This window comes from Anomaloglossus baeobatrachus, chromosome 6 (genome assembly GCF_048569485.1).
Source record: "Anomaloglossus baeobatrachus isolate aAnoBae1 chromosome 6, aAnoBae1.hap1, whole genome shotgun sequence".
In the NCBI taxonomy this organism is placed as follows: domain Eukaryota; kingdom Metazoa; phylum Chordata; class Amphibia; order Anura; family Aromobatidae; genus Anomaloglossus; species Anomaloglossus baeobatrachus.
Window position 1 is genome coordinate 442,874,294 of NC_134358.1, and position 26,629 is coordinate 442,900,922.

Below are 26,629 nucleotides of genomic sequence, written 5' to 3' on the forward strand. Positions count from 1 at the left end.
CAGGCCATTTTTTGCAATTCTGACCAGTGTCACTTTATGAGATTATAACTCTGGAACGCTTCAGCAGATCCCGGTGATTCTGAGATTGTTTTTTCGTGACATATTGGGCTTCATGTTAGTGGTAAATTTAGGCCGATATTTTTTGCATTTCTTTGTGAAAAAAAACGGAAATTTTGCGAAAATTTTGTAATTTTCAAACTTTGAATTTTTATGTTCTAACACAAAACGAGACATATGACACAAAATAATTAATAAATAACATTTCCCACATGTCTACTTGACATCAGAACAATTTTGGGGAAAAAAAAAAATGTAAGGACGTTATAGGGGTTCAAAGTTTGAGCAATTTCTCATTTTTACAACAAAATTTACAAAGCCACTTTTTTTTTGGGACCACATCACATTTGAAGCGATTTTGAAAGGTCTACATGACAGAACACCCAAAAGTGACACCATTTCAAAAACGGCACCCCTCAGGCTACTCAAAACCACATTCAAGAAGGTTATTAACCCTTCAGGTGCTTCACAGTAACTAAAGCAATGTGGAAGGAAAAAAAATGAACATTTTACTTTTTGCAACAAAAATGTTAATTTAGCCTCAAATATTGCATATTCACAAGGGTAGCAGGATTAAATGAACCCCCAAAATTTGTTGGGCAATTTCTACTGAACACGCAGATACCTCATATGTGGCGAAAAACCACTGTTTGGGCGCACGGCAGGACTCGGAAGGGAAGGAGCGCCATTTGACTTTTTTGAACAGAAAATTAGGTGGAATCGTTAGCCGCACCATGTTGCATTTGGAGAGCCCCTGAGGTGCCGAAACAGTGGAGCTCCCCCACATGTGACCCCATTTTGGAAACTAGACCCCTCATGGAATTTATCTAGATGTTTATTGAGCACTTTGAGCCTCTGGGGGCTTCACAAACGTTAATAGAGTTGAGCTGTGAAAATAAAAAAAATTTTTTTACCACAAAATTGTTACTTCAACCAGGTAGCTTTTTTTTCACAAGGGTATCAGGAAAAATTGCACCATAAAATGTATTGTGCAATTTCTCCTGAGTACGCAGATACCTCATATGTGGTGGAACTCAAATGTTTGGGCGCACAGCAGGGCTCAGAAAGCAAGGAGCGTCATTTGACGTTTCAAACGCAAAATTGTCTGGGATAATTAGTGTATTCCATGCTGTTTGGAGACCCCCTGAGGTGCCGAAACAGTGGAGCTCCCCCACATGTGACCCCATTTTGGAAACTAGACCCCCATGGCATAGAAAAAACAAACAAACAGCGGCAGATGGGGGGTGGCAGATGAGGCGGCAGCAGATGGGGGCGCAGCGGCATATAAAGGGAGCATCTGTGATTGTGAGACGGCGGCTGGGATAGGGTGGGGGCGGATGGGAGAGGGCGCAGTGGATGCAGGAGCGGCAGAGGATGGGGGGAGGGGGGAGTGGGGGGATGGGTGGGAAGGGGAGTGGGAGGTGAGATTGGGGATAGTTACCCTACAGGATGGATCTAGGCAGCTGGATCACAGGAGATGCAGGAGGCAGCAGATCGGGGAGGGTGAGAGGTGGGGGAGGGAGCGCAGCGCAAATCACGGAGGAGACAGGTGAGCAGATCACAGATCACGGAGGAGACAGGTGAGCAGAGCACAGATCACGGAGGAGACAGGTGAGAGGTGAGAGAGCACAGATCACGGCGGTGACAGGGGAGGGAGCACACATCACGGCGGTGACAGGGGAGGGAGCACACATCACGGCGGTGACAGGGGAGGGAGCACACATCACGGCAGTGACAGGGGAGGGAGCACACATCACGGCGGTGACAGGGGAGGGAGCACACATCACGGCGGTGACAGGGGAGGGAGCACACATCACGGCGGTGACAGGGGAGGGAGCACACATCACGGCGGTGACAGGGGAGGGAGCACACATCACGGCGGTGACAGGGGAGGGAGCACACATCACGGCGGTGACAGGGGAGGGAGCACACATCACGGGGGTGACAGGTGAGGGAGCACACATCACGGCGGTGACAGGGGAGGGAGCACACATCACGGCAGTGACAGGGGAGGGAGCACACATCACGGCGGTGACAGGGGAGGGAGCACACATCACGGCGGTGACAGGGGAGGGAGCACACATCACGGGGGTGACAGGTGAGGGAGCACAGATCACGGGGGTGACAGGGGAGGGAGCACAGATCACGGGGGTGACAGGGGAGGGAGCACACATCACGGCGGTGACAGGGGAGGGAGCACACATCACGGCGGTGACAGGGGAGGGAGCACACATCACAGCGTTGACAGGGGAGGGAGCACACATCACGGCGTTGACAGGGGAGGGAGCACACATCACGGCGGTGACAGGGGAGGGAGCACACATCACGGCGGTGACAGGGGAGGGAGCAAACATCACGGCGGTGACAGGGGAGGGGGCGGGTAGCTGACCACGGGGGTGAGAGGTGGGGGGAGCGTGCAGCACATCACGTAGGGGAGGGGGCGAGCAGCACATCACGGTGGGGAGGGGGCGGGCACCGATCACGAGGGGGAGGGGCCGGGCAGCAGATCGGAGGGAGCGGTGGCACTGACAGATGGAGGACAGGGATCGTGCAGCACATCACGGAGGTGAGGGGCCGGGCAACGATCACGAGGGGTGAGGGGCCGGGCAGCAGATTGGGGGGAGCGGTGGCACTGTGGCAGATGGAGGGCGGCGGCGGCAGCGGATCGGGAGGTGTGGGGGTGAGGGTGCGGGCAGGAGATCGGGGAGACAGGTGGCAGATCGCGGAGGGCAGCGGTGGCGGATCGGGACGCTTTTCGCCGGTTTCATACAGTGCAATGGCAGCGCAGCAACTTCCGGGTCCCATGCTCCGGTCTCATAACAGCATGGGACCGGAGCTTGTCGCCCTGCCATTGCACTGTGTACACTCACTGTGCTCAGTGTGCTGGCGTGCTGCAGGGACGACAAGTGAAGCTGATGGGGGCGGTCACCGGCAACAGGTCCACTGTGATTGGAGAAATCGGTCACAAGGCCGATCTCTCCAATCAGAGCTACTGGAGCTGGGGAAGGGTGATCCAGTGAGGTCACCCAGCTCCAGCCAATGGCCAGTGCTACAGCTGCACTGGCCAGGGCTGGATTTCAATGTTTCAGTCATTTTAAATGGCTGGAACATTACAGTGGCTGTGATTGGCTGACGAACGCCGCTCAACCAATCACAGCCTCCGTAGGTCCGGGGAGGAGGCACCACCCCTCCTAAGGTCAGGAACAGGTCCCCTCCTCCCCGAATCTGCGGTTTATGTTAACATATTGCAGTCACCGGAGGCTCCGGTGCCGCGATTCCGCCATGACGGAAAGATCCATCCTTGGTCGTTAAGGCCCAGGGCACAAGGACGGATCTTTCCGTCCATGGTCGTGAAGGGGTTAACCCAAATCTTGCCTAACATTTTTACATCAAACATGGATGAATACATAACACTCATTGTGTATCTTTGACAAATCAAATAAAAAAATGGTAAAGAAAAACGCAAACTTTTTTTCCTTTTTTATTTCAAATTAAAAGTTTTTACTGCATTTCTGTTCACACATCAATTCTTCAATAAACAATTTTCAAAATAAGTTCCTTTAACCTATACCAAAAAAATCTATTCCAAAGAGCTATTAAGTCTAATTTTCCCCAGCGCTGGCTGTCACACGACAGCACACATAGGTTTAGAAATTGGCCATTTTACAGTTTTATTTAGAAACAAAAACAGGACACTTGACATAAAACCTTAATTAAATCTTTATTTTTTTTCTATTGTCAATTTCCAAAGTTTTTAATCCAGTATACAGATTGCCAGCATTTTTTTTTTTCAGTGGCCTTAGAACCGCATTCAAATGCTTAACAGCGATGCAGTTTCATGGTATGTAAAAATATCACAAGCCTGAAGAACAAAAATGAAAAATAGTTGATATTCCTTTTGTGAGATGCCACCGGTTCGGACCTCTTAACTTTATTATAAAAAGACACATCCTAGCACAGGGTAATCCAGTAACCATTGTGGCAAAGGTAAAATTTAAAAAAAACAAAAAAAAAAACCCTAGCAAGAAAACTCATAAAAATGTTGACATCTGTCAAACTAAGAAAACTTCAAGTCTGCATAATGCCAAAAGCAATGCAAAAAAAAAAAAGAAAACAAAGCAAAAAAAAAACAAAAACTAAGATCCACCCAAATGTTCAACCCAATATACATTTTAGTGCATGACAATGACATATTTGTCGTCTTAAAGAAAAACAAAAAACAAAAATCTGATAGCCATTATTAAACATAACCCAAAGTGTACTGCACTTGTTTTAACAAGAGGAAATTCTGGTCTAGCTCAGATACCCTCTATGTAAGGTCACATTTCACACAACATGTCTGTATACTTGTCAACTTTTTTTTTATGTGTTACACATGTAAACATTCAAACTTATTTGGCCGTTTGCATTTTATAGGATTGTGCAAAACAAAAACATTCAGCATCTGGGTTTATGCCTTAAGAGGTAAGTAACCAATATAATTGAGCTGCTCACTTCAGATCGAGGCAATAGCATTCAAAATGGAGAGGCCGAAAAGAAAAGGCTCAGACCAAACATGGCTTTCTGCACTGTTAGCAGGTGACCGCTGAACTAGCTTCATTGATCACATTGTCTTGGGTACATTTGATTGTTTGAAATAGAAGCATCCCAATAAAAATACAGCAGCAATCTGAAGACACGCACACCCTAGCCAGTATTTCTATATATATTAAAAAATAAAAAAAATCATCTTAAATTTCAGGAGAATATGCAGAACAAGTGTGGTCTGCCACTATATATGTGCCTACTTGTGTATTTCTTAAAATACAGCTAAAGAGTATCATTTATACCTAGATCGTGATAAAAAAAAAAAAATAAAAAAAATTGACAAGTATGCATATGTATAGCAACCAAAATAGAGGGCTCTTTGGTGCAAACAGTCCGAATTGTCAACAATTTCAACATTTGTTACCCAACTCCAAAAAAACATTAAAATAAAAAATAAATCCCACAATGAAAAACAAAAAAATAAAAAACCCATCTGCTGTTACTAGAGGACAGCAGCTCTGTCTGTCTGGCTTCACGTTACAAATCTAAAACAGCTGTTCTTAATAAGCCAATAAATATATATTTTGTAATCAGACATTGCCTGAAAATTTTGTACAATATTCTGGACCAAAGATGGTTCTGTACTCTCATGCTACTGAAGAACATGAGCTCATCTAAAGGCAAAGACTGGTTAATTCTCAAGGACAACTCCTTCCCATGAGATCAGATGGTTTAAACGGTCTTCTTGCTAGGTTTCTTGCCTTTCTTCAGAGCCAGCTTGTTTTTGATATAGCCACGCTTCCTCTTTGATGTCTAAAAGAAAGAAAAGCAACATAAGAAGCCATGTAATAGAGTAAATATGCAAGTTGAACGTCCGGGCCCTCATACACACCTGCCGATATCGATGGATTTGGCAGAGTCTAATGGTGCTTTCACACTGCATTTTTTCCCCCGTTCAGCGGTCCCATTTGGGCTTACGTCTGAACCCCCTGCAAAACAGTATTCAAACTTATGCACAGACAAGGCGCATTCTGAATGGTGCAAACTCTGTCGTGCACCATTTTCAATGCAGTCTACTAACGTTTGAGTGTCTGTAACCAGTAGGCGTATATGGCCGAAATATATGCACGGAATAGCACACTGACTCTGCAGCTATAGTCAATGGCACCATCGGCGCATAAGTACAAATCCAGCTTTGCTGGGTGTTTGGATGTAAGCCGCAACAGGACTACTGAACAGGGGACAAAGTGCAGTGCGAAAGCAGCCTTAGGTATATTAGGGCTTTGGACAACAGATCATTGGGTGGGGATGTGTGTCACACTAGTCTGATTTTAGTTATGCAAACACATACAAGAGATCAAACAGCAAATATAGGTGGATACAATTGGTAAATGTCTATGTATAAGTATTACATTACTATTGTGCACCACATACTGTATTGGGACATAAAGCTGCCAAAGAGACTAATCGGTAATAGAAACACAATTATAGGTCCACAAATGAACCGAAAAAGTCATAGGCGGCTAACTGCATGAAAACCGTAACATTTTTGCACCAGAGCCTGTTTTCACCTTCCTGACAAGGTCATTTTTTTTTTTTTTTTTTTTAATTCTGACCAGTGTCACTTTATGTGGTAATAACTCTGCAAAGCTGCAACAGATCCCAATGATTCGGAGATTGGTTTTCATGACACATTGTACTTCATGTTAGTGATAATGTTTGGTCAATAGTTGCTTTTATTTATGAAAACAACAACATTTGACAAAAATGTTCTTGAAAATTATACTATTTTTGAACTTTGACTTTTTATGCCCTTAAACACAAAAACAAAAAAGAAATTACCAGAAAAAAAAGCCACCAGCTAACAGATTAAAATGGCAGATGCACTCGCAGGATGCAGACAACACTTTATGATAAAAGGTGGGGGTAACACGTGGAGAATACCGATGAGACAACCACTCACAGCCTACCAACTCATGGAGGGGGTGTTTGCTGGTATTAAACATGCACACTGAGGTTTTACATAGGGCGACAGTCACCCTGCGCACGTACCTGTGTGACTGTCACCCTATGTAAAACCCCATTAGTGTGCATGTTTAATACCAGCAGCTACCCCCTCCATGATACGGGAGGCTGCGAGTGGTTGTCTCATCGGTATTCTGTATGTCCTTTTCGGTGAATTATTTTTATGCCCTTAAACCAGATATTTATCTCACACAAAAATTAATAAACAACATTTCTTACGTCTAGTTTACATCAGCATAATTTTTTAAATTTGTTTTTTTTTGTTATGAAGTTAGATGGGTTAAAAGTTTATCAGCAATTTCTCATTTCTCCAAAACAATTTTTTTTTACAAACCACATCCCATTTGAGGGGTCTTTAACCCCTTCACCCCCGGCCACTAAAACACCCTAATGACCGGGCCATTTTTTGCAATTCTGACCGGTGTCACTTTGACAGGTTATAACTCTGGAACGCTTCAACGGATCCTGGCGATTCTGAGATTGTTTTTTCGTGACATATTGTACTTCATGTCAGTGGTAAATTTAGGCCGATACTTTTTGCGTTTATTTGTGAAAATTTAGGAAATTGTGCGAAAATTTGGAAAATTTCGCAATTTTCAAACTTTGAAAATTTATGCCCATAAATCTGAGAGACATGTCACACAAAATAGTTACTAAATAACATTTCCCACTTGTCAACTTTACATCAGCGCAATTTTCGAAAGAAATTTTTTTTCGTTAGGAAGTTAGAAGGGGTCAAAGTTCATCAGCAATTTCTAATTTTTCCAACAAGATTTACAAAATATTTTTTTTAGGGACATCACATCACATTTGAAGTGACTTTGAGAGGCCGAGGTGACAGAAAATACCCAAAAGTGACCCCATTCTAAAAACTGCACCCCTCACACTGCTCAAAACCACATCCAAGAAGTTTATTAACCCTTTAGGTGCGTCACAGGAACCAAAGCAATGTGGAAGGAAAAAATGAAAATTTTACTTTTTAACACAAAAATGTTACTTTAGCCATAAAATTTTCATTTTTACAAGGGAGAAAAGAGAAAGTGCACCCTAAAATTTATTGTGCTTTTTCTCCTGAGTACGCTGATACCCCATATGGGGTAAAAATCCATTGTTTGGACACACGGCAGTGCTCGGAAGGCAAGGAGCGCCATTTGAATGCAAAATTAGCTGCACTCATTAGCGGACGCCATGTCAGGTTTGAAGACCCCCTGAGGTGCCTAAACAATGGAGCTCCCCCACAAGTGACCATATTTTGGAAACTAGAGCCCTCAAATAATTTTTCTAGATGTTTGGTGAGCACTTTGAACACCTGGGGGCTTCACAGAAGTTTATAACGTTGAGCCGTGAAAAGAAAAAAAAAATTGTTTTACCACAAAAAACTGTTGCTTCAACTAGGTAGCTTTTTTTTTCACAAGGGTATCAGGAAAAAATGCACAATAAAGGAAAAAATGCACAATAAAACGTATTGTCCATTTTCTCCTGAGTACGCAGATACCTCACATGTGGTGGAAAGTAATTGTTGGGCGCATGGCGGGGCTCAGAAGAGAAGGAACGCCATTTGACTTTTCAAACGCACAGACGCGGTGCACTGATCGGCCGCTGCAGGAGGCACGGTCGGATGAGATACAAAAAGCGCTGGGAATAGGGAAAAAAAAAAAATTAATGCCAAAAATTGAGCAGGGATGTTGATCCGCGCTCAGCGGGACGCACGGACAGATGCGATACTTTTTTTCCCGTATCCCCGACGCTTTTTGTATTGCATCAGTCCGTGCGTCCCGCCGAGCGCTGATCAGGGATGCACATAACGGATCAGCATCCCTGCTCAATTTTTGGCGTGACTTTTTTTCCGTATCCCCGATGCTTTTTGTCACGCCAAAAATTGAGCAGGGATGCCGATCCGCTATGTGCATCCCTGATCAGCGCTCGGAGGGACGCACGGACAGATTATACAAAAAGCGTCGGGAATACGGGAAAAAAAGTCCCGCCGAAAACTGACCACGGATGCAGATACGTTATCTGCATCCCTGATCAGCGCTCGGCGGGACGCACGGACGCATGAGGTGTAAAAATAGAAAGGGGATAGAGGAAAAAAAAGAAAAAAAAAAAAGTTATACTCACAGTACCCAGAGGATTAGCAGGAGGAACAGAAGGCAAGGAACAGCTTTACAGCAGCAGCCAGCAGGCAGGAAGTTGGACAGCTCAGCAGAAGACCCAGGAAGAAGGACCCAGCGATGGAGGCAGATGTGATCGGCCGGTGAAGACAGGTAAGAGGACGTCGGGGGGACAGCAGAGGGGGACGGTGACAGCAGAGGGGGACGGGGACAGCAGAGGGGGACGGTGACAGCAGAGGGGGACGGTGACAGCAGAGGGGGACGGTGACAGCAGAGGGGGACGGTGACAGCAGAGGGGGACGGGGACAGCAGAGGGGGACGGGGACAGCAGAGGGGGACGGGGACAGCAGAGGGGGACGGGGACAGCAGAGGGGGACGGGGACAGCAGAGGGGGACGGGGACAGCAGAGGGGGACGGGGACAGCAGAGGGGGACGGGGACAGCAGAGGGGGACGGGGACAGCAGAGGGGGACGGGGACAGCAGAGGGGGACGGGGACAGCAGAGGGGGACGGGGACAGCAGAGGGGGACGGGGACAGCAGAGGGGGACGGGGACAGCAGAGGGGGACGGGGACAGCAGAGGGGGACGGGGACAGCAGAGGGGGACGGGGACAGCAGAGGGGGACGGGGACAGCAGAGGGGGACGGGGACAGCAGAGGGGGACGGGGACAGCAGAGGGGGACGGGGACAGCAGAGGGGGACGGGGACAGCAGAGGGGGACGGGGACAGCAGAGGGGGACGGGGACAGCAGAGGGAGAGCAGAGGAGGGAGATACCAAAGGAGCTGCAGAATAGAGATCACGGGGGAGGCCGGCAGATTGGGATGTCGGGGGGGCAGACTGGGATGTCTGGGGCAGATCGGGATGTCTGGGGGCAAATCGGGATGTCGGGGGGGCAGATCGGGATGTCGGGGGGGCAGATCGGGATGTCGGGGGGGCAGATCGGGATGTCGGGGGGGCAGATCGGGATGTCGGGGGGGGCAGATCGGGATGTCGGGGGGGCAGATCGGGATGTCGGGGGGGCAGATCGGGATGTCGGGGGGGGCAGATCGGGATGTCGGATGGCAGATCGGGATGTGGGGGGGGGCAGATTGCAGGGCGGCACGGGCAGGGGCCATTACGGGAGCGCGCAGGAGCAAATCACAAGAGCACGCAGGCGCTGCAAGAGAGCAGGGGAGGAGGGATACCGGAGGAGCTGCAGAATAGAGATGGCGGGGGGCAGATCGGGATGTCGGGGGGCCAGTGCTGCACGCTGCAGACATGTTGGGGGAGGGTCCCCAGACCAGCACAGGCCTGGGGAGGGCGGCCACCGGCAGATCAGACTGCCCCACTGCACACTGATTGGAGCGATTGCGCGTCATAGCACGATCGCTCCAATCAGTGCTGCAGGGGGGGGGGGGCCACGGTGTCTGCTTGCTTCCAGCCAATGATCAGAGCTGCTGCAGCCCCGGTCCTAGCTGGATTTTACAAGATCACACTATTTTTGGCATTTTTTTTGCCAAAAACAGCGTGATCAATGTGATTGGCGGTTCCGATTTGAACAGCCAATCACATCGATCGCCTATGGGGCGTGGCGATGCCACCCCCCCTGGGGTCAAGCAAAGGTCCCCTGCTGTAAGAAACAGCAGGGGACATCATTTGAAAGCCGTTGCTATGGCCACGGCAATCAAATGAAGTTTAGGCAGTAAAATTACGTCCCTGGTCGTTAAGTCACGTTAAAATAGGACGTAATTTTACTGCCCGCGGTCGTGAAGGGGTTAAAGAGGCCTAAATGACAGACAATTCCCAAAAATGTCATGATTTTAAAAAGTGCACCCCTCAAAGTGCTCAAACCCACATCCAAGAGTTTATTTAGCCTTTAGGTGCGTCACAGGAAGCAAGGCAATTCAGAAGGAAAAAAATGAAAATGTTACACTGGTAAACTGGCTTGTCTCATGGAAGTAATCACAACATAAAAGTGAATATGCACTAGAATTACAGAACAAAAAGTAATGACTGCAGTGCTGAGCTACACAAGGATAATGTGGCAGATATGTGTAATTATACAAAGTTAACAATCACTATGAAAGGCAGTGTTCTAGGTCCACATGAATTATCTTCAAGAACAGGTGCATCTCAATAAATAGAATATCCTCAAAAAGTTAATTTCAGTAATTCAATAGAAAAAGGGAAAACACATTATGAAGTCATTTTACACAGAGTGATCTATTTCAAGTGTTTATTTGTGTTAATGTTGATTATGGCTTACAGCCAATGAAAACCCAAAAGTCATTATCTCAGAAAATTAGATTATTATATAAGACCAACTTAAAAAGTGATTTTACACTGAGAAATGTCGGCGCCTCCTGAAAAGTCTGTACAGTAAATGTACACAATACTTGGTCGGGCTCCTTTTGCATGAATTACTGCATCAATGCGGCGTGGCATGGAGGCGATCAGCCTGTGGCACTGCTGAGGTGTTATGCAAGCCCAGGTTGCTTAGATAGCAGCCTTCAGCTCATCTGCATTGTTGAGTCTGGTGTCTCCTCTTCTTCTTGACAATACCCCATAGATTCTCTATGCGGTTTAAGTCAGGCGAGGTTGCTGACCAATCAAGTACAATGATACTGTGGTTATTAAACCAGGTATTGGTATTTTGGCAGTGTGGGCAGGGGCCAAGTATTGCTGGAAAATGAAATTTCCATCTCCAAAAAGCCTGTCAGCAGAGGAAAGCATAAAGTGCTCTAAAATGTCCTGGTAGACGGCTGCGCTGACTTTGGTCTTGATAAAACACAGTGGACCTACACCAGCAGATGACATGACTCCCCAAACCATCACTGATTGTGGAGACTTCACAGTAGACCTCAAGCAGCTTGGATTGTGGCCTCTCCACTCTTCCTTCAGACTCCGGGACCGCGATTTCCAAATGAAATGCAAAATTTACTTTCATGTGAAAACACCACCTTGGCCCACTGAGTAACAGTCCAGTTCTTTATCTCCTTGGCCCAGGCAAGACGTTTCTGGCGTTGCCTATTGGTAATGAGTGGCTTGACACAAGGAATGTGACATTTGTAGCCCATGTCCTGGATACGTCTGTGTGTGGTGGCTCTTGAAGCACTGACTCCAGCAGCCGTCCACTCCTTGTGAATCTCCCCCAAATTTTTGAATGGCCTTTTCTTAATCCTATCAAGGCTGCAGTTATCCTGGTTGCTTGTGGACCTTTTTCTACCATACGTTTTTCTTCCACTCAAGTTTCCATCAATATGCTTGGATACAGCACTCTGAACAGCCAGCTTCTCTAGCAATGACCTTTTGTGGCTTCCCCTGCTTGTGAAGTGTGTCAATGACTACCTTCTGGACATCTGTTAAGTCAGCAGTCTTCCCCATGATTGTGTAACCTACTGAACCAGACTAAGGGACCATTTTAAACACTTAGAAAGCCTTTGCAGGTGTTTTGTGGTAATTATTCTAATTTTCTGAGATAATGACTTTTGGGTTTTCATTGGCTGTAAGAAATAAACACTTGAAATAGATCACTCTGTGTGTAATGACTATATAATATACGAGTTTCCTTTTTGTATTGAATTACTGAAATAAATTAACTTTTTGATGATATTCTAATTTATTGAGATGCACCTGTATATGTAGAAAAGAAGGTATATTTATATATGCTTGTAATACACATGGGTATGGGGTTCCTCATGTGTCAACATCACAGGGCAACATTACAGGGTACATGTGATGTAGTGCAGCGATTGAGACACAAGTTGCAAACACACCAGTGTATTATATCACAGGGACATATGCAAATCAAAATACAAAAACAATGTGTGAAGCATTAACAATTGTTGATTATTATTGCTGCCATATCACCAGGAGTTATTAGTTTGTAATACACACAAGTGTAGTATTTAACATATACACTACTCACAAAAATTTAGGGATACTTTGCTTTTGGGTGAAATTTCAGGATGATCCTACAATGCACTCTAACCTTTTCTGTTGAACCTAATGTGACCTTCTCTAAACTTTTGAATGCACATGTCCAACTGTTCCATGTTTCACTACTTTTTGCACAAATTTGCTGTTCTCTAACAAGGAGCTTAATGGCAAAATTCACAACAGGTGTTTGATCCATGAATCACCCAATAAAGTTTGGAGTTCAATTAGAATTGGTATTTAAACAATCCTCCTCATCCTGCTGTTCACATTTTGACAGCATGAGACCAAGACGACCCCAAACAATTGATCAACAGTACCTTGCCGTGAGGCTTCAAGCAGCATGTTCTTAGATGTAAGTGGGCACTAAGCTTAGAATGTCACCAGCCCGCTGCAGCAGAGAGACACTGGAAGAGTCACAGGGAGGCATAGAAGTGGACGTCCTTTGGCCACATCTCACACTGATGACCGCTTTATTGTGAACAATGTCCTTCGGAACCGAATGATGAATACCACACAACTCCAGACACCTTTAAAGGGAGGTGAGAGGCACCAAAGTGTCAAGTCAGACCATTTGAAACAGTTTACATTAGTGTAGTCTGCAACCTAGACAACCTGCAAAGGTAACGGACCACATCACCAGGCAAAAGTCTTGCATGGGCAAGGGAGCATCTAAGCTGGACGAGGAATCAGTGGGCCTCAGTGCTGTTCACTGAAGAAGAAAAAATGTATTCACGCCGAGAAGAAATGATTGCCACCAATGATCTTTAAGACATCAAGGCGAGCGCTTTGTATCAGCCACTGTCGTCACTGGATGAGCCTTCGTGATTGTTACAGTGTGGGCAGATGTGTCTCGTCAATGCAGAACTGCCCTACACTTTGTGAATGACACAGTGACAAGCCCCTACTACTTGAATAACCTCAATAATCCAGTCATTGAGCCTCTGCATGAGCAACACAGGCTTAATTTCATCTTCATGAATGACCATGTGCCACCTCATTGAGGTGGCATCTTTAGGGAACGGCTGCTGGAGACTGGGGTACCTTAAATGCACCTTGTAGTTTCTCCAGAGCTGAATCCCATAGAAAACCTAAATGGGTTCAGCTGAGTCGCCATGTAGAGGCTGTAACTCTGTACCCCAGAACCTCAATGACCTGAGGGGAAGCCCTTTATGAAGAGTGGGATGCCGTGTCTCAGCAGACAATAACTCTACTTATGAAAAGCATGAGATATCACTAAGCTGTAATTGATGCTCAAGGTCACAGGACATGTTAATGAGACACTCATTGTTGGGGGTATACCCACCACTTTTCAATAAATTATTTGAGATTAGAAAAATCGCCATTGTATGCTTCTACATAAATGCCCTACTTTCATGATAAAATATCACTGTAGTGTGAACCTATGTTTTCCTTAAATTTCACCAGAAAACTAAAAATGAAGGGAATTTTGTTACTTACCGTAAATTCCTTTTCTTCTAGCTCCAATTGGGAGACCCAGACGATTGGGTGTATAGCTACTGCCTCCGGAGGCCACACAAAGTATTACACTAAAAAGTGTAAGGCCCCTCCCCTTCTGCATATACACCCCCCGTGGGATCACGGGCTCCTCAGTTTTAGTGCAAAAGCAAGAAGGAGGAAAGCCAATAACTGGTTAAACAAATTCAATCCGAAGGAACATCGGAGAACTGAAACCATTCAACATGAACAACATGTGTACCCGAAAAAACCAAAAATCCCGAAGGAAACAGGGCGGGTGCTGGGTCTCCCAATTGGAGCTAGAAGAAAAGGAATTTACGGTAAGTAACAAAATTCCCTTCTTCTTCGGCGCTCCATTGGGAGACCCAGACGATTGGGACGTCCAAAAGCAGTCCCTGGGTGGGTAAATTAATACCTCAAGTTAGGGCCGTAAAACAGCCCTTCCCTACATGGAGGCAACCGCCGCCTGCAGGACTCTTCTACCTAGGCTGGCATCCGCCTAAGCGTAGGTATGCACCTGATAATGCTTGGGAAAGTGTGCAGACTCGACCAGGTAGCTGCCTGGCACACCTGCTGAGCCGTAGCCTGGTGCCGTAATGCCCAGGACGCACCCACGGCTCTGGTAGAATGGGCCTTCAGCCCTGATGGAACCGGAAGCCCAGCAGAACGGTAGGCTTCAAGAATTGGTTCCTTGATCCATCGAGCCAGGGTGGATTTGGAAGCCTGCGACCCTTTACGCTGACCAGAGTCAAGTACACAGAGCGCATCCGAGCGGCGCAGGGGCGCCGTGCGGGAAATGTAGATTCTGAGTGCTCTCACCAGATCCAACAAATGCAAATCCATTTCATATCGATGAACTGGATGAGGACAAAAGGAAGGTAAGGAGATATCCTGATTGAGAAGAAAGGGGGATACCACCTTAGGGAGAACTCCGGAATCAGGCGCAGCACTACCTTGTCTTGGTGAAACACCAGGAAGGGAGCTTTGGCTGACCGCGCTGCTAGTTCGGACACTCTCCGAAGAGATGTGACCGCTACCAGAAAGGCCACTTTCTGTGAAAGTCGAGAAAGTGAAACATCCCTCAGAGGCTCGAAGGACGGCTTCTGGAGAGCAATTAGTACCCTGTTCAGATCCCATGGGTCTAACGGCCTCTTGTACGGAGGGACAATGTGACAAACCCCCTGCAGGAACGTGCGTACCTGAGGAAGTCGTGCTAGGCACTTCTGAAAGAATACAGACAGCGCTGGGACTTGTCCTTTAAGGGAGCCGAGCGACAAACCTTTTTCCAAACCAGAGCAGGAAGGAAAGAAAAGTAGGCAATGCAAATGGCCAGGGAGACACTCCCTGAGCAGAGCACTAAGATAAGAATATCTTCCACGTCCTGTGGTAGATCTTGGCAGACGTCGGCTTCCTAGCCCGTCTCATGGTGGCAATGACGTCTTGAGATAATCCTGAAGACGCTAGGATCCAGGACTCAATGGCCACACAGTCAGGTTCAGGGCCGTAAAATTCAGACAGAAAAAACGGCCCTTGGAACAGTAAGTCTGGCCGGTCTGGTAGTGCCCACGGTTGGCCGACCGTGAGATGCCACAGATCCGGGTACCACGACCTCCTCGGCCAGTCTGGGGCGACGAGGATGGCGCGGCGGCAATCGGAGCTGATCTTGCGTAGCACTCTGGGCAACAGTGCCAGAGGGGGAAACACATAGGGTAGCTGGAACTGCGACCCATCCTGAACTAAGGCGCCTGCCGCCAGAGCTCTTTGATCGTGAGACCGCGCCATGAAAATCGGGACCTTGTTGTTGTGCCGAGACGCCATTAGGTCGACGTCCGGCATCCCCCAGCGGCTACAGACTTCCTGAAACACGTCCGGGTGCAGAGACCATTCCCCTGCGTCCATACCCTGGCGACTGAAGAAGTCTGCTTCCCAGTTTTCTACGCCCGGGATGTGAACTGCGGATATGGTGGATGCTCTGTCTTCCACCCACATCCGAATCCACCGGACTGCCTGGGAGGCTTGCCGACTGCGTGTTCCGCCTTGGTGGTTGATGTATGCCACCGCTGTGGAGTTGTCCGACTGAATTCGGATCTGTTTGCCTTCCAGCCACTGCTGGAAGGGTTGCAGGGCAAGATACACTGCCCAGATTTCCAGAACATTGATCTGAAGGGTGGACTCTTGCTGAGTCCACGTACCCTGAGCCCTGTGGTGGAGAAAGACTGCTCCCCACCCTGACAGACTCGCGTCTGTCGTGACCACCGCCCAGGATGGGGGTAGGAAGGACTTTCCTTTTGACAATGAGGTGGGAAGAAGTCACCACTGAAGAGAGTCCTTGACCGTCTGAGAAAGGGAGACGTTCCTGTCTAGGGACGTCGACTTCCCATCCCATTGGCGGAGAATGTCCCATTGCAGTGGACGCAGAAGAAACTGCGCGAAAGGGACTGCCTCCATTGCTGCTACCATCTTCGCTAAGAAGTGCATGAGGCGTCTTAAGGGGTGTGACTGGCCTTGAAGGAGAGACTGCACCCCCGTCTGTAGTGAACGCTGTTTGTCCAGCGGAAGCTTCACTAACGCTAAGAGAGTATGAAACTCCATGCCAAGATATCTCAGCGATTGGGTCGGGGTCAGAATTAACTTTGAAAAGTTGATGATGCACCCGAAACTCTGGAGAGTCTCCAGCGCAACGTTCAGGCTGTGTTGGCATGCCTCTTGAGAGGGTGCCTTGACAAGTAGATCGTCCAAGTAAGGGATCACAGAGTGACCCTGAGAGTGCAGGACTGCTACCACTGCTGCCATGACCTTGGTGAAAACCTGTGGGGCTGTCGCCAGACCGAAGGGCAGGGCTACGAACTGAAGATGCTCGTCTTCTATAACGAATCGTAGCAAACACTGGTGCTCTGGAGCAATCGGCACGTGGAGATAAGCATCCTGATGTCTCTTGATGCTAGGAAATCTCCTTGAGACATTGAGGCAATGACGGAGCGGAGGGATTCCATCCGGAACCGCCTGGTTTTCATGTGTTGAGCAGTTATAGGTCCAGAACGGAACGGAAAGAGCCGTCCTTTTTTGGCACCACAACCAGATTGGAATAAAAACCGTGACCTTGTTCCTGCAGAGGAACAGGGATTACCACTCCTTCTGCCTGCAGAAGAGCATCGGCTCGGTCGGGAGGTGGGGAAGTTCTGAAGAATCGAGCCGGAGGACGAGAACAGAACTCTATCCTGTACACGTGAGACAAAATGTCTCTCACCCACCGGTTTTTGACCTGTGGCAGCTAAATGTCGCCAAAGCGGGAGAGTCTGCCACCGACCGCGGATGCGGGGAGAGAGGGCTGAAAGTCATGAGGAAACCGCCTTGGTAGCGGTTCCTCCGGCTGCCTTCTTTGGGCGTGATTGAGCCCGCCAGGAATCTGAGCCCCTCTGAGCCTTTTGAGTCCTTATGGACGAGGAAAACTGGGACCTGCCCGAGCCTGGAAAGGATCGAAACCTCGACTGTCCTTTCCTCTGTTGGGTTTTGTTTGATCTGGGCTGGTGTAAGGAAGAATCCTTACCCTTGGACTGTTTAATGATTTCATCCAATCGCTCACCAAACAGTCTGACACCAGATAATGGCAAACTGGTTAAACACTTTTTGGAAGCAGAATCTGCCTTCCATTCCCTTAACCACAAGGCTCTGCGTAAAAACCACGGAGTTGGCGGACGCCACTGACGTACGGCTCGTAGAGTCCAGGACAGCATTAATAGCGTAAGTCGCAATGCAAACATATGCGAGGTTAAGGACGCCATCTGCGGCACAGATATACGTGTGCCAGTGTCCACCTGCGCAAGACCAGCTGAAATAGCTTGGAGCGCCCATACGGCTGCGAATGCCGGAGCAAACGACACGCCGATAGCTTCATAGACAGATTTCAACCAGAGGTCCATCTGTCTGACAATGGCATCTTTAAGTGAAGTCCCATCTTCCACTGCAACTACGGATCTAGCCGCAAGCCTGGAGATTGGTGGATCCACCTTTGGACACTGGGTCCAGCGCTTGACCACGTCAGGGGGAAAGGGATAACGTGTAACCTTAAGACGTGTGGAGAAACGCTTGTCTGGATAAGCGTGGTGTTTCTGGACTGCTTCTCTGAAGTCAGAGTGGCCCAAAAAAGTACTGAATTTACGCTTGGGATACCTGAAATGGAATTTCTCCTGCTGCGAAGCTGACTCCTCCACTGGAGGGGCTGAGGGAGAAATATCCACCAGTCTATTGATGGACGCTATGAGATCGTTCACCATGGCGTCACTATTAGGAGCATCCAGATTGAAAGCGGTCTCAGGATCAGAATCCTGATCAGCTACCTCTGCCTCATCATACAGAGAATCCTCTCGCTGAGACCCTGACTAGTGTGTGAAGTCGAGGGTCTCTCCCAGCGAGCTCGCTTAGGCTGACTGGGACTGTCGTCCGTGCAGAGCCTTCAGCCTGGGATGTATGGGACCCCCTTGGAGCACGTATTAGTTCCAACTGAGGGAGACCGGGGGGCATTGTTCAACAGTGCCCATTGTCTGAGTCACCGGCCTGGACTGCAAGTTTCTAGAATCTTGGTCATAGTCCCAGACATTTTATCCGCAAAAAACTGCAAACTCTTTCACAGGTGGCTCTCTCTGAGCCACCACTAGCAGAGACTCTACCCAATGGGGGTTAGTGGAACCTGTCGGTAAAACAGCCTCACATGCGGTACAGACAGCATAGAAAGCCTGTGCCTTGGCACCCTTGCTTTTCTGCGGACGACATGCTGTTGTCTCCTCAGAGCAATCCAGGGGTATCTAGCCAAGAAGCGACCGTACAGTGCAAATATAGGTACAAGCATAAAGTACACAAAACACTGGGGCACTAGTGGGGTCAGCACCAAGGTGCTGCTTACCGCCCGCTTAAGCGGGTGTGTGGTCGCCAGAATCCCTTGACCGGGTCTCCCAGAGCCTGTGTCCGTTCTCCAGCTTAGACTGCATGCAGGAATGGCTGCCGGCGTCCTGTGAAGAGGGGCGGGCCGTGGGCGTGCCCCAGACAACGAGCGGGAAACTGGCGTCCCACTGTGCCCAGTGAGGGGGCTGGAGTATGTAAATAAGACTCCAGCCCTCGGTGCTGACCACTGTACAGCGTCCCGCCCCTTCCCTGACTGGCAGGCCCGGGGGCGGGAAGGAAACGAAACTAGGCCGCAAAAGCCGGGGACTCGATTTATAAGCGCTGCCGTCGTAAAAGCACGGTCAGCGCGGAAGTCCCCGGCGCACCACAAGTCTCATCCGCGCCGCAGCTTCTAGCAGCGGCCGGCGCGGCAGTTTCCCACACATTAACTCACTCAGCTAAGCTGCAGTGAGTATAGACCCAGCGCGCAGCGCTGTTGTCCCCGGCGCACTAACACACCCAGCATGCTGGTGTGTGTGTGCGTGGTCTGTACGGGGACACAGAGTACCTTAACGTTGCAGGGCCTTGTCCCTGACGATACTCAGCTCCATTCCAGCAGGATCTCCGGGTCTGTGGATGGAGCCCGGCCTCAGAGCCTGGAGGCCGGTAAGATCCCACTTCACCCAGAGCCCTCAGGGGGATGGGGAAGGAAAGCAGCATGTGGGCTCCAGCCTCCGTACCCGCAATGGGTACCTCAACCTTAAACACCGCCGACAAAAGTGGGGTGAGAAGGGAGCATGCTGGGGGTCCTAGTATGGGCCCTCTTTTCTTCCATCCGACATAGTCAGCAGCTGCTGCTGACTAAACAGTGGAGCTATGCGTGGATGTCTGACCTCCTTCGCACAAAGCATAAAACTGAGGAGCCCGTGATCCCACGGGGGGTGTATATGCAGAAGGGGAGGGGCCTTACACTTTTTAGTGTAATACTTTGTGTGGCCTCCGGAGGCAGTAGCTATACACCCAATCGTCTGGGTCTCCCAATGGAGCGCCGAAGAAATCTAACTTTGTGAGTAGTATATCTAAACGAAACGTGTAAAAAGGGTTAATAGTTAGTGCCGTGACACCATGGGTTGTATATGTTTATAAAACACATGCATGCTGTATTCAGTATATATCCAAGCAAAAAACAATACCTCCGGTAATATGGCATTTTAAGTACTATATTACATTTTATGCATTTTGTTTGGATATATGTTGAATACCACGTGCATGTGTATTACAAACAAATACAGCCCATGGTGACATGGCACTAAATTATTAACCCTTTACACATTTTGCTTAGATATATGTTGAATACATGTATGTGTATTGCAAACTAATAACTTCTGGTGATATGGCAACAATCAACCTATTAACCCTTCACACATTGTACAGGGTTGGCCAGAAGTATGGATACACCCAGATAAAAAAAGAAAGAAAAAGAAAGAAGTAAAGTTGAATTCAAAATGGCGGCTTTGCAGATGGCCGCCATGGGTGTCACCTGGCCTCAAATGTTTTGCCCCTCCCATGTACTAATATGTCACAAATGGTAAGATGATATCAGCAACCACTTCCATTTTATCAGGGTGTATCCATACTTCTGGCCCACCCTGTATTTTGATTGCACATGTCCATGTGATATGGTACACTGGTGTGTATTGCACCAGCCTCAACCATATTACATCACATGTTACATACCCTGTGGAAGTCACATACACTATTTAAAAAGACATATCTGCAGGTTTTTCTCACTATCTGACATGAAATCAGAATAAACGTTTCCTGTTTTAGGTCAAATAAGAACCAAAATTATTTATATTTGCCAAATGCCAGAATAATGAGAGAGAATGATTTAAGGCATTTTTATTACTTTCTGCAAAGTTATAAGTTTCCATAAATGTCATTGGTATTTGGTACCATTGCCCTTACACTATGACTTGGGTCAAACATTTTGGAAATCCTTCCACATGGTTCTCACAATAGTTGGTAGGAATTTGGGCCCCTTCCTCCTGACAAAACTGGTGTAACTAATCCTTAGGAACGGGCCTTATGCCCACATCATGGGACAAATTTGATTTTGTCATGTATGTCATTTCTCAATAAAAACAGAATTTTTTATGGAAAATGTTTGTGCTGGACCTTTCAATTTTTCTTTTTAACTTGTGGTAGCCAGCCGCGTCCGTGCACCTGTGGGTCTGCAGAACAGGGAGCTTTCTCCCCAACAGGTTCCTTTAGATTACATGTAACAGCCATGTTTGGAGGTCACCTTGCTCACATCTGCCTTTTCAGCTTTTCCTATAAATTTTCAATAGGATTGAGATCAGAGCTTTGTGATAGCCACTCCAAAGAATTGAATTTTTGTTATCCTTAAGCCACTTTGTAACCAGTTTGGCAGTATGAATTGGGTCATTGTCCATTTGGAAGACCCATTTCCACCCTAGCTTTAAGTTCCTGTCTGTCTTGAGATGTTGCTCAGTATTGCCACAATCTTCTTTCCTCATGATGCTATCTATTTTATGAAGTGAACCAGTCCCTCCTGCAGCAAGCTCACCCCACAACATGATGCTGCCACCCCTGTGTTTCACAATTGGGATGGTGTTCTTCGGCTTCAAAGTTTCTCCCTTTTTCCACCAAATGTAACGATTGTCATTATGGCTAAATAGTTAAATTTTAGTTTAGCGAGACCACAGGATATGTCTCCTACAATTAAGGTCTTTGTTCCTGTGTGCATTTGCGGACATTAATCTAGCTTACGTGTGTTTCTTTTGGAGTAATGACTTCTTCTTGGCAGAGTGGCCTTTCATCCCTTGTTGATACTATCCACCGTAAACCGGGTACTGTGACACAATCTTACCAGCTTCCACCAGCATCTTCATAAGCTATTGTTTTTGGGTTGATATGCACATGTCTCACCAAAGCACGTTCATCTCTGGTAAAAGGAACCAGTCTCCTTCCTGAGCAGTATGATGGTTGGACATTCCCATCTTGTTTGTACTTGTGTATGATTGTTTGTACAGATGAATGAGACACCTTCAGGTGTCTGGAAATTGCACACAAGGATGAACCAGACTTGTGCAAGTCCACAATTCTCTTCCTGAGATCTTGGCCGATTTCTTTTGACTTTCCAATGATGCTACACAAAGAAGCGTGTGTTTCAGGTGTGCATTAAAATACATCCACAGGTGTGTCTCTAATTAATGCAGATGTTGCCAATAAGCTTCCAAAGACATATCCTATGGGCTGTCTCATTGTTTTAAAGGCATAGTATTCTTAGTGTATGTAAACTGTTGACTTTGCAGAAAGTAATAATAAAAATGACTTAAAACATATCTCTCTCTCTCATTATTCTGCCATTTTGTAACTCTAGATGATCTAATGTGTGTTTATATATAAATATAGATACATACACATCTCTATATATTTAGCAGTGATGTATGGCGACGGCTTTCTGAGAAAATATGGGAATGCGTCACCAAGCTAGCACTACTGTGTATGGGAAAGACAACCAAAGCACTGCGGTTTGTTGGCTGACAGCGATCTAATACATATGGCGGGCTTAAATGGTTATTTCCATCTTGAAGATCCTATCCTAATGTGTAGTAGAAATAATATTGGCAAATACATCGAATTAGAAATGTAGTATAGTTCTCCTGATTCACTGTCGCTTACCTGATGTGCAGGGCATTGTAGGAGCTTAGGTATCCATGGTTACGGCCCACATACCTTCAGTCAGTTACTAGTGGTCATAACCATGGATACCTATGGTCCTGCCATGCCCTGCACATGAGGTAAGCGACAAAGTGAATAAGAAGAACTATACTAATTTATTACTATACTAATTTAATATCATTGCACCTAGTACATATTAGGATAGGATCTTGGAGATGGGAATACCCCTTTAAGTCACTTTGTAAGAGCGTTGTAAAACCCTTAATGGATGTATCAATTTAGGAGCTCTTGAAAATGGAATACAACACAACATGCTTGCAAAACAGAATGAAGCTCTGTAGTAAAGAGCTACCCTGTTTCCCCGAAAATAAGACAGTGTTATATTTTTTTCTTGCCCTGAAAAAAGCACTAGATCTTATTTTCGGGGGGTGTCTTATTCTTGAGAAGACATGGTTGGGGGTAAGTTTACCCCCCACAAAAAGCAAGTCCCCCCCCCCCATCCCAGGATCGTCATACTTACCAGCCCCGGGCGTCTGTATGGCTCCCAGATCCTCCTGTGATCTCCCAGCAGGTACGCTCCATGCCTCCCCTGCGTCTGGCTGACATCAGAACACACACACACTAGTTCTCCCTATGATTACCCTGCAGCTGTGCTCCCCTGCGTCTGGCTGACATCAGATATCACACACACACACACACACACACACCACTTCTCCCTGTGCTCTCCGGTGGCCGGTCCCAGCAGCTGTGCTGCACGCCGTGCTCCTCTGCCTTCTGCCGACACTCACAGATCCGATCGCATACACACACACACACACACACACACACACACACACACACACCAGACAGCATACATGCACACATCTGATCGCATAGACACACACTCAACATCCAGAGATGCCACAGGCTTCCGGCCATGTGATCCTTGGCAGGTCCTGGAAGATCACTGCATGCACAGTGCACAGTATCACCGCCGAGAAGTAAGCGATATTGCTGGATGTGGTGAGTGTGTGCGTGTGTGTGTGACGTGAGTGTGTGGCTGCAGGACCTTGATGCGCTCACCTGCTCCCGGTCGACGTCTGGTAAGTATGATCGGGGGTCTTCTTTCTTCTCTCTTCTGGGGGTGCCCGCTGCCTATAATGAAGTATCCTGCAGTGTCTAACTTTCACCGCTGCATGACACTTCATTATTGACCGTGGCTAGGTCTTATTTTCAGGGGATGTCTTATATTAAAGCTTCCCTGAAAACTCCTGGGAGGTCTTATTCTCGAGGGAGGTCTTATTTTCGGGGAAACACTGTATTTACACAGTGATGTGCAGCATTAAGCAACGGCTGGCCGGCAACATATTTGCTGGTCATTTACCAAGATGTTTGCACAAAGCACCCCCACTTGAGCACTGAATGATCAGTAATTGATCGTTATACCGTATTTTTCGCTTTATAAGACGCACCTGATTATAAGACGCACCCCCAAATTTGGTGAAGGAATAGAGAATTTTTTAATAAATTGGGTCCGTCTTATAATGCCAGTGTCCGTCTAACAAATCATATAGGGTATATGTCCCTCATAGCCCCCCATCCTAAAATTAGCCCCCTTAATCTGTATATGGCCACCTTATATTGAATATAGCCCCCTTGTGCTGGCACACGTCCCCCAGTGGTGCCACATGTCCCCTATGGCTGGCACACGGCCCACTGTGGCGGCACACACGGCCCCCCCTGTGGCTGCACACACGGCCCCCCCCCTGTGGCTGCACACACGGCCCCCCCCCCTGTGGCTGCACACACGGCCCCCCCCTGTGGCTGCACACACGGCCCCCCCCCTGTGGCTGCACACACGGCCCCCCCTGTGGCTGCACACACGGCCCCCCCCCTGTGGCTGCACACACGGCCCCCCCCCCTGTGGCTGCACACACGGCCCCCCCCCCTGTGACTGCACACACGGCCCCCCCCCTGTGACTGCACACACGGCCCCCCCTGTGACTGCACACACGGCCCCCCCCCTGTGGCTGCACACACGGCCCCCCCCCCTGTGGCTGCACACACGGCCCCCCCCTGTGACTGCACACACGGCCCCCCCCTGTGACTGCACACACGGCCCCCCCCTGTGACTGCACACACGGCCCCCCCCCTGTGGCTGCACACACGGCCCCCCCCTGTGACTGCACACACGGCCCCCCCCTGTGACTGCACACACGGCCCCCCCCTGTGACTGCACACACGGCCCCCCCCTGTGGCTGCACACACGGCCCCCCCCCTGTGGCTGCACACACGGCCCCCCCTGTGGCTGCACACACGGCCCCCCCCCTGTGGCTGCACACACGGCCCCCCCCTGTGGCTGCACAAACGGCCCCCCCCCTGTGACTGCACACACGGCCCCCCCCCTGTGACTGCACACACGGCCCCCCCCCCCTGTGGCTGCACACACGGCCCCCCCCCCTGTGGCTGCACACACGGCCCCCCCCCTGTGGCTGCACACACGGCCCCCCCCTGTGGCTGCACACACGGCCCCCCCCTGTGGCTGCACACACGGCCCCCCCCTGTGGCTGCACACACGGCCCCCCCCTGTGGCTGCACACACGGCCCCCCCCCCTGTGGCTGCACACATGCTGCTGCTTTTAGTAAAATAAACTGTTTCCTTACCCTCTCCAGCACTGTGGTCTATCGTGTCCCCCTCCTCGGGGTTGAACTCCGGCCTCCTGCATTTCCTGGTTCTCGGCCGGTCATGTGATCGGCACGGCAGAGTGAAATCATCTCTGCTTGCCTTATCACAGACAACAGCAGCAGGAGACCGGAGATCAGCGCTGGAGGAGGTGAGTAAAGAGTTTTTTATTTTACTATGGGTAGCAGCACGGGGGCCATAGCTAACACAGGGGGAGGGGGCATGTGCGATCACAGGGGGGCAGGCAGATATAATATGCACCGCTGCTCCAGCCCCTCAGCGTGATGCAGTTTCAGCACCACACTGCTGATGGACAGCGGCTGTGCATATTATATGAGCGGGAGCAGGAGAAGCTGTCACCTGCCCCACAGCACCGCTCAAGAGCTGCCACCACCTCCCCTGGACTCTGTAGTGTGTGTGTGTGTATATATATATGTACACCCCCCCCCCCGTATATTCGGATTATAAGACGCACCCCCTACTTTCCCCCAAAATTTGGGGGAACAAAAGTGCGTCTTATAAAGCGAAAAATACGGTACTTCAAGTGACTAACATAAGATGACTGTTCACACCAAATATAGGCGCTTGTGCATCATGGCGGGGCTTATTTACATACAACTTCCTACCTGCTTGTTCTCACTCTCTCCACCCTCCCCTATTTGATTAACAGCTCTGGCTTCTTAGAGCCAGAGAAGGGTGGAGATGGAAAACAAGCAGGTGGGAAAGTATGTAAACTATTATCCCTGCCATGATGCACCATGCACCAGTACTTGGTGTGAACAGTCATCCTGTACTGACTGAGTCCATTTAACTGCGCATAGGCTGCCATTGTTCTCCACAGGACAATCTACTCCTCAGAATTATGAGGTTTTGAGCAAATTAAAAAAGATAATTTCACCCAACGAAAAAGTGTGTTGCTCATTGGTCAGCTCAAGTAGCCTGCATGATTATTACATGATCATTTTGAATGAGCGAAGAACATGCATTCACGATAATCGTGCAGTGTAAAGGCCCCTTAAAGGGAATCCGTCACCAGGCTTTGCTCCCATTCCAGTGATGTGTCACTTACTGAGCTCAAAAATATAGAAAAAATTCTGGCACACCAATAATGAGAAATGTTTTTTAGATTTTCATGCAGAATATGAATTTATTAAAGCAGTTTTCAAAATTCATATTCTGCATGAAAATATTTTTTTCTCATTATTTGTGTGCCAGATTTTTCTAGATTTTTTTATTACTGTTTTTCTGTGCACCCTTCCAGATAGAGC

The 26,629-nt window shown here is 48.2% G+C and overlaps 1 protein-coding gene across 2 annotated transcripts in view; it reads right to left on the reverse strand.

Moving 5' to 3' along the window:
* Positions 1-3,759: 3,759 nt before the first annotated feature.
* STT3B (STT3 oligosaccharyltransferase complex catalytic subunit B) overlaps positions 3,760-26,629 on the reverse strand; it is a 195,018-nt gene continuing 172,148 nt past the window's right edge. The window contains exon 16 of one of the 2 annotated variants that reach the window (XM_075315244.1): positions 3,760-5,397. In XM_075315244.1, coding sequence (XP_075171359.1) covers positions 5,317-5,397 — 81 coding nt within the window. In that variant the 3' untranslated portion in view covers positions 3,760-5,316. The remainder of the gene's footprint in view (positions 5,398-26,629) is intronic. The other variant, XM_075315245.1, reaches the window with a different exon arrangement.